Here is a 9,217-nt window from a genome sequence, read left to right on the forward strand (position 1 = left end):
CACAGCCAAAAAAAAGAAAAAGCTTAATTTATTATTTATAAGCAGAAGACTAGAAATAATAATGGTATTGGTAAAAACAAAATTTACACATTATGAAATTTCAAGTGTATAGCAAACAAGATGATAAAATAAACAAGGCAAACTTCTATAAAGCCTGATAAAATTAATTTTCATCTAGCCTTTAAAACTACAGTTGTGTTTATTGTATATCATTTATTTAGCCATTTAATTCATTTAGGATTTATTGAGCATCTACTATGTACCAGGCACTGGGATTATAGAAATAAACAAAACAAAAATGATCAAGACCCTGTCCAAACAGAGCTTACATTTTAGTGGGGAGATCATCAATAAACAAGTAAATAAACATATGCTCTAATGCCAGGTGGAAATAAGTGTCATGAAGAAAAGCTGGTAAGAGGATATGATGTGACTCAGGTATACTGTTTTAGATCTGGTGATCAGGGAAGGTCTCATGAGAAGATGACGTTTGATCAGAGTCCTATAGGAAGTAAGGAATTAAACTACTTCAGTATCTGAAGGAAGAGCATTGGAGGAATGGAAACAAGTGTTATCGTCCTGAGGTGGTAGCATGCCTGGTATGTTCAAAAAACTGCTAGGAGGTGTATGGATGATTTGGTGTAAATAAGAGGGAGGAGATGTGATAAGAGATAATGCCAAGGGTCGGGTAGTGGAGGTGGGGGTGCCATAGTGATCTTGTAGCTCCTTTTGAAGTGTGATGGGAAGACATCAGAGGGTTATGCTTAAGAAAGTGACATGATCTGATTTATGTTTTTAAAGGATCACTCTGATTGCTTTATGAAGAATGGATGATAAAGGGACAAGAACAGAGAACATATAGGAGGCTACTTGTAAAAATCCAGGCAGGATATGATTTTGGATAGGCAGGAGGATAGATGTGAAGGTGTTGAGAATGGTTCAATTTCTGGATATATTTTGCAGGTAGAGCAAACAGTGTTTGATGTAGGTTTTGAGTGACATAGAAGTCATGAAAGACTCCAAAGAGTTTAGCCAGAGTAACTGAGCATTTACTGAGATGAGGAATACTAGGAGATGAGCAGATTTGGAGGCATGGAGAGAATCAAGGGTTTGATTTTAGGTATAATAAATTTGAGAGTTCTATTAGATGTCCAGATGAAGATGATAAATTGTTGCATTTATGAGACAAATTATAAATTTAGATATCATCAGCATATAGATGGTAGTTATAGCCATAATGATGGATTAAATCAAGGAAATTAATGGAGGTTAAAAAAAGAAAAAAAGTCCAAAAACTAAGCCTAATTTAGTAAGGCTAAATTACTTTTAGCATGTGAGTATTGATAATTTAAATTAAAGCTAACTGAGAAGTAAACAGTGAGATAGGAGAAAAATAGGAGAGTATAATAATATTCCATAAGCCAAGTAAAAATGTGCTTCAAGAAGGAGGGTGAGATCAACTGTGTCAAATGTTGCTAAATAAAGTGAGGATTGATAATTGATATCATATTTGGTAATGTGGAAGCTGTTAATGACATTTTTAAGAATGGCTTCAGAGTAATAGTGAGGATAAAAGCCTGATTAGAGTGGAATCAGCAAAGAATGGGAGGAGAAGAAATGCAAACACCAAGAATAAACAACTCTTGATATACAGTAGAGCAGAGAAATGAGGGGAATGTGATGTCAAGGGAGAGTTTTTTATTTTGTTTTTTAGGATAAGAGATAAAACAGCATTTTGTATGTTGGTAGGAATGATCCAGTAGATGAGGAAACTGATAATGCAAGACAGAGTGGAAGGAGTAAAATCCTTAAGGTAGGCTGAAGGGGACAGGATCCAGAAGAGAAGTAGAATTGGCCTTGAATAAAAGAAGGGGCAGTTTATCCACTGTACTGGGAAGGAAGGCAGAATATAAGGGTACAGAAATACATGGAGTGGAAGAAACACATGGTGGGAGGGGAGGAATTCCATTATTAATTGCCTTTGTTTTCTTAGTGAAATAAGAAACAGGGTTATCAGCTAAGGCAGGGTAGGGTATTAGAGGTTTAAGAAGAGGGGAGGTATATGAAACAGTTATCTTGTAGAGTGGGAAAATATAAATGGACTAGGGAAGTCTAGTAGGATTGCCAAGGAGATAGTTTTGTTGTGTAGAACTGCCATGCAAACCATAAGACATCTGGTGTCTTTTGTCCCTGTCTATTCTGTGCCAGCAACAGGATGTCCCTTTTTCCCCATCATAGTGACAACCAACAAGTACTCTTACAGATTTCCAGAATGTTCCCTAGGGGAGAGTACTGCTTCCTTTAAGAACCTCTGCTATATTCCAATGGCCCTTACAGTCATGGATATACAAGAGTCTTATTTTTGGTAAAATAGAATTTATACAGGATAAGTTTGTGATAGATTTACTATTCTAAATGCTTTACATAGATTAACTCATTTAATCTTTACTAACAACCTTGTGATAGGTACTATTATTATCCTAATAATACCAAATCTTCTATTTTAGTGGCTATTATTATTATTCTCACTATATAGATGAGGAAGCTGAGTCTCTGTTCTTAACCACTATTGATAATACTATTTACATAATTGTACTTATCTTTTCTTCAGTACTGTCTAATTATATAGTTTGGTCTTGCAACTACTTAGTCAATTAGAGATTAAGGTTGTGGGACTTAAAATTACTACACAGCTGATAGAATATTTCTCACTCTAAAGCTCATTGGGAAAGATGGATGGATTTGAATATTTCAAATCAATTTACCTATTCTATTATCATGGAAACTCAGTGCAAAATACTTTAGTCAGTTCTTAAGAAAATCTAGCCAAAGTTAAATTCTGTACACATATAGTTTTATTTATTGCTAGTGTTAAAAAAACAAAAAGGTGGAGCACAAAGTGGAGTCACTTGCCCCTAGGACAAGCAAACCAAGACCTAATTGCAGCCTCTCCTAGGAGTGGAATTTTAAGTCAATCATTGGAATTTTCTGATCAGCATTAGCGGGGTAATCGGCCTGATAAAACCCCTGCCACCCTTCCCCCAAAGAAAGGTGACCTTGACTGAAACAATCCTTTCTTTTCTTTTGCTAATAACTGTCTTATCCTGCCCAGATTCTGACTATTAAAGCCTTCCATATTGTACAGCTCCTTTTGTTGCAGGAAGGGGGACCCCTTCCAGGGCCTGAGAGTGGACTCTTCTCTAACACTCAGAAATGAATTGTCCGAGGAGACACATGTGCTGACAAAGCAAGAGACTATTGGGAAGGGGCACCTGGGTGGAGAGCAGCAGGGTAAGGGAACCCAGGAGGACTGCTCTGCCACTGGCTTTCAGTCTCGGGTTTGACGGTGATGGGATTAGTTTCCAGGTTGTCTCTGGCCAATCATTTTGACTCAGGGTCCTTCCTGGTGGCGCACACATCACTCAGCCAAGATGGATTCCAGCGAGAATTCTGGGAGGGTGCTAGGACATATGGACTGGTGTCTCCTCTCTCCTTTTGACCTTCCCTGAATTACTCCGGTTGGTGGTAGCTTGTTAATTCTGCATTCCTTCCCAGGACCTCCTGTTTAAGGTAATTCATGCAAGTGGTTACTATGGTGCCTGGCTAGGGCATCGGTTTCAGTCAGTGTTTCCCCTAACACTCTGAGCACCTCTCCTGTTTACTAGATGAAATGCTATCTGATTCATGCATTATTCATAAAGCCAATTAGATCTTCAAATATACTTGGTTGTATTTTGTTTTTTAACACTAGAGATACTCTGCTGAGTTTTAAATGCATTAACCACTGTTAATGCCAAAAACTTGGCCTCTGTGCACTGGTGCCGAACTGAATTTCAGAGACAGAGTTTTGGGTGAAGTAGAAAAGGAGAGCTTTATTGCTTTGCCAGGCAAAGGGGGATACAGCAGGCTCGTAGCCTCAAAACCCAGGGAGTTTGGTGAGGAATTTTATAGCAATGGTTCAAGGGCAGGGTTGCTGATAAGGATCAGGGTATGTGCAGGGCCTGTATTCCTTTAATCTGTCCTCAGGTGGTTTCCTGATGAGCTTCTGTGGTTCTTGAGGTTATCAAACTGTGACTTTCTCTCTGGAATGAAGAATGCTTCAAGTAGTTAACATCTTCCATTTGTTGGGAGTTTTAGTTCTGCAGAAGAGCTCAAAGATATTGTTATGTGTATCCCTTGAGGCAGAACCAGGACCCTGCCCCAAGGCTGTGCTATTGTTTTTGGACTGTTCCTCCTTTGTCTGTCTCTGTGTCCCCTCCCTTCCCTGATTAGCAACGGTTTGAACCTGCCCTTTGGAATTCAGGGAAGGTCATGGAGGCTGAAGCCTATTTTCTACAAACAATAAACGGGGAACACAGAAAGGCTTCTGTGCCCAGGAGCCACACAGGGTCCTGCTCGGTTTCACTGTCAATACTCATCATGACTTGAGGCTCACTTGGGACTCTTATAACTCATGAGCCTCTGTGTTGGCTTAATTTTGTCTTGGGCAGAAAGGACTGGCTCTTTTGGTTGCTGAGAACTATATTCGGTGTCCTTTGGAACCTGTGCTAGGACTGATGCTTGATAAATGCTCATCTGTGGGTTTTTTTCAATTCTCTAATGGTCGTTACTTACTGATTATACCTAATGTTGAGGAAAAGGTGGCTGAAGATGTCTTCTCAATGCTTTTTTCTGTAGGACCTCCATTTTTTTCTTTTCTAATTTCACTGTTTTTTTCTAATGGAAAGTAAGAAAATTCAGAGCTAGGACAGCTACTATTGAAAGAAACTTTGACTTGCTATGGTTTTACTCTTTAACTACCTTCATGGTCATTTACATGTGCATTGCATTAATAACTGTGTACCACTTTGTAAAATTTGACATGAAGTATTTTAAATTGGGGTGTAGAACCTTGATGTACAGGCTAGTTCTGGTCCTCAGCTTGTTTCACCCATCACTAAAGTAGACATTGGATTGGTCTCCGATTTAAAAGCAGACTTTTTAAGCTCTTTTAAAATGCCAAGGAGTGTTGTTTAAATGAAATGTTATAAAGAAACACAAATATGTCAATCAGATACAAAGATAGTTTATCTGATTGAGGGTGAATTGTTTCTGAGCTTTACCCAATTACTTGCTCACCTCTTTCATGGCTGCTCATGCAAAAACTACAGAGCAGCCTTGGATTAACTTTTAAGGAAAATAAGTACAAGCTTAGGGCACCAAGGGAAGGGGAGCACCACAGAGTTTTTTGCCCCAGCTATCATGCCCTTAACCCTTTCACTGCCACACTTGACTATAGTAGACTTTTTTGTTATTGTCTTTATCCGCCATATTCCAATTTAATCTACACTGTTAAAAAAATCTTTCTTTGGTATGGTGAATGACTAAAGTTTTAAAGTTTGGTTTGAAGGTGTTGTCAGATATTTACATTTATTTCTAATTCATGGTGTGAGTTTCACTTCTGTAGAGAGTAAAAACCAGCAGGCTAAGTCCTGATAGCATTTAACTCATCAGTTAATATGTGTAAAGGTGTAAAATAAAGCTCTTTATTTTAAGCAATGGAAGGGCTGGGGGCATCACTATTGGACTGTGCTTAGGATGTACATTAGCCCTGCTCCAAAGAGTGCAATCTTAAAGTCCACTGGTGCAGCAGAAAGAACATAGAAATTGGTATGTGAGAAATGTTAAATAAGTGTTAGCTTCCTTTCTTGGAACAAGAAGATCAGCCCCAATACTGATTTTCTTAATGGTTAACTATGTTGGCAATTCCATTCACAGTAAAGCCTCTACCACAGTAGTATTTTGCTTTCAGACTCTGACAAAAGCTTCAAAACTCACAAAAAGTTACACATGCACACAATTTTGAACACAATTTCAAGGAGTTCACAGACTTCAAGTTAAGAACTCCTGTTTTAGATTAGAGCAGTAGAAGTGTTGTGAATTAATTAGCTAATTCACAGTTTATTAGGAAGTTGAAAGGAGTATTATTTATCCCTCTTACTTTCAAAAAGAAAAGTAGTTTACAAAATATGGTCCTGTATACTGTGCAATAAGATGAAAAATGAGAATTGATAAAATCAGTGATTGGGTAACAATTAAAAGTGGAAAAAAAAAAACCAAGATGAAGTAGGAGTACAGGTAAGTACCTAGAGACATGATAATATTTTCAAATTCCTGGCCCAAGCAAAGACCAAAATACGACAAGAATATTTGACCTATAGTATTAGAATCTCCTGAGACTTTTCCCTCTATTTTTCTACTTTTGTATGTTGTGCTACTTCTTTGTGCAACATTTCTCTCTTGTCTTTTTCCTTTCCTGCTCTGTTTTTTTCTCTCTTCTCTCTTTTTCATTGACTTTTTTCATGTAGCCCTTCATCTATCTTACTGTGCCTTCAGTTGAACCATAAAGTGACACCAATGTCTAAATATCTTATTTTTATTGTCACCTGTTCTTGCTTTTAAAATCAATTTAATTTAATTTTGCACTCCCTCCTAATCCCCCAACCAGATTTATTTGCTTTTTCTATCGATGTGGTCCATTACTGACATTCTGATTCATGTTTTTCAACTGACTAAATATTTTCCACTCTTGCTTTAAATTATGCCCCTCATTATTATAGTGGACTTTTAATGCTAAATCAGTATTTCAAATAATAATCTATTAATTTGCATTATTCCAGGGAGAAAATTTGTAATTAAAAGAAGACGTTGATGTGATGAAAAATGGAATTTTGGGTACTGTGCTGTGTTTACTTATTATATACAGTTCATACTTCATAGAAACTGTTATTTTATTGCTTTTGAATAAATTTTAAGGTTTTTAAAGAAAGTTCTTCCTTCTAAAGCTTACTTATACTTTTTGTGAAAATTAATTCACTTTATTTATTGTTTTGGTTTAAACTTGCTACTTTCCTTTTCTTTATTTTTTATGTAGAAATCATTGTTAAAATGCATAATAAGTACATTCAGACTACCATATTATTTGCTTATTTTTCTAGTGATACTTTATTTTTAAAATAAGTAATATGAATTTAGAGCTCATTCTGCCACTGGTTCATAATTGTACTAATAATGGCTAGCTTTTGTTGAATGTTTACCATTTATCAAGCACTATTTTAGGCATTTTATATTTGATAACTCATTTAATCCACATGACAGTCTTGTACATGCCTTAATTTTAAAATGCTTTATTGCTAGTGCAGTTCCAGACCACTGCAATAAAGCAAATACACAGTAAACAAATCAAGCATAATCAAAGTTATGTTTATATAACTATGTATGTTAGTCTGTGTAGCATTATGTCTAAAAAAAATCAATGTACATGCCTTAATTTTAAAATGCTTTATTGCTAACAAATACTAAGCATTATCTGAGCCTTCAGCATTCATATTCTTTTTTCTGGTGGAGGATCTTTCCTCTGTCTTGGTGGTGGCTGAGGCTGGGGTGTCTGTGGCAATTTATTAACATAAGACAACAATGAAGATTGCCGCACAGATGGACCCTTCCTTTAACAAACAATTCCCTGTAGCATGCAGTGCTGTTTGACAGCATTTTACCCACAGTAGGACTTCTTTCAGAATTGGAGTCAATCCTCTCAAATCCTGCTTTATCACCTAAGTGGATATAATATTCTAAATCTTTTGTTGTCACTTCAACAGTCTTTACAGCATCTTCACGAGGAGTAGATTCCATCCCAAGGAACCACTCTCTTTGCTCATCCATAAGAAGTAACCCCTCATTCATTCAAGTTTTATCATGAGATTGTGACAATTCAGTCAAAACTTCAGGCTCCACTTCTGATTCTAGTTCTCTTGCTGCTTCCTCCACTAAAGTCTTAAACCCCTCCAAGTCATCCAGGAGGTTTGGGATTAACTTCTTCCAAATTCCTATGAGTGTTAATAGTTTGACTTCCCATGAATCACAGATGTTCTTAATGGTATTTAGCATGGTGAATCCTTTCCAGCAGGTTTTCAGTTTACTTTGCACAGATCAATCAGAGGAATCACTCACTGTTGCAGCTATAGGCTTACAATTTATTTCTCAAATAATAACACTTGAAAGTGGAAATTGCTCCTTGGTCCATGGGCTGCAGAAGGGATGTTGTGTTAAGCAGGCATGAGGACAACATTAATCTCATTGTACATCTCCATCCAAGCTCTTGGTGACCAGGTGTGTTGTAAATGAGCAGTAATATTTTGAAAGGAATCTTTTCTTCTGAGCAGTAGGTCTCAACAGTGGGATTCAAATATTCAGTAAACCATGTTGTAGACAGATTTACTGTCATCCAGGATTTATTGTTGCATTTACAGAGTGCAGGCAGAGTAGATTTAGCATAATTCTTAAGTGCCATAGGATTTTCAGAATGGTAAATGAGCATTGGCTTCAACTTCAAGTCACCGCTATGTTAGCCCCTGACAAGAAAGTCAGCCTGTCTTTGAAGCTTTGAAACCAGGTATTGACTTCTCCTCTCTAGCTATGAAAGTCCTGATGGCATCTTCTTCCAATAGAAGGCTGTTGAGTCTACGCTGAAAGTCTATTGTTTAGTGTAGCCACCTTCATTAATTATCTTAGCTAGATCTTCTGGATAACTTGCAGCTTCTGCATCAGCTCTTGCTGCTTCACCTTGTACTTTGATGTTGGGAGATGGTGTCTTTCCTTAAACCTCATGAACCAGCCTCTGCTAGCTTCATACTTTTCTTCTGCAGCTTCCTCACCTCTCAGCCTCCACCGAATTGAAGAGAATTAGGGCCTTGATTATGCTTTGGCTTAAGGGACTGTTGTGACTGTTTTTATCTTCTATTCAAATCACTAAAACCTTTTTCATATCAACAATAAGCAACATAAAGTACCTAGGAAAAAATTTAATGTAAGACATGAAGACCTGTATATTAAAAAGTTCAAAACACTGCCAAGACAAAGATTTAAAGAGATAGAGAGGGCTTCCCTGGTGGCACAGTGGTTGGGAGTCTGCCTGCTGATGCGGGTTCGTGCCCTGGTCCGGGTGGATCCCACGTGCCACGGGGCAGCTGGGCCCGTGAGCCATGGCCGCTGGGCCTGCGCATCCGGAGCCTGTGCTCCACAGTGGGAGAGGCCACAGCAGTGAGAGGCCCGCGTACCGCAAAAAAAAAATAAAATAAAAAAATAAAGAGATAGAGAATATATAACACATTCATGATGTTCAATATTGCTAAGATGTCAGTTCTGTCTCAAATTGATGTATAGATTCAATGCAGACCCA

General features: G+C 37.6%; 1 protein-coding gene across 12 annotated transcripts in view; it reads left to right on the top strand.

Moving 5' to 3' along the window:
* CCDC18 (coiled-coil domain containing 18) overlaps nt 1–6,932 on the top strand; it is a 125,511-nt gene extending 118,579 nt beyond the window's left edge. For 4 of the 12 annotated variants that reach the window (XM_027114355.1, XM_027114354.1, XM_027114352.1 and 1 more), the window contains exon 30: nt 6,660–6,932. In XM_027114355.1, coding sequence (XP_026970156.1) covers nt 6,660–6,674 — 15 coding nt within the window. In that variant the 3' untranslated portion in view covers nt 6,675–6,932. Of the gene's footprint in view, nt 1–452 lie in introns of all 12 variants that reach the window. The other 8 variants (XM_027114360.1, XM_027114358.1, XM_027114359.1 and 5 more) reach the window with 5 other exon arrangements.
* The last annotated feature ends 2,285 nt before the right edge of the window (nt 6,933–9,217 follow it).

The sequence above is a fragment of the Aethalodelphis obliquidens genome, unplaced genomic scaffold (assembly GCF_003676395.1).
Source record: "Aethalodelphis obliquidens isolate GAN/ISIS:26980383/991018 unplaced genomic scaffold, ASM367639v1 scaffold13, whole genome shotgun sequence".
NCBI classification, from domain to species: Eukaryota; Metazoa; Chordata; class Mammalia; order Artiodactyla; family Delphinidae; genus Aethalodelphis; species Aethalodelphis obliquidens.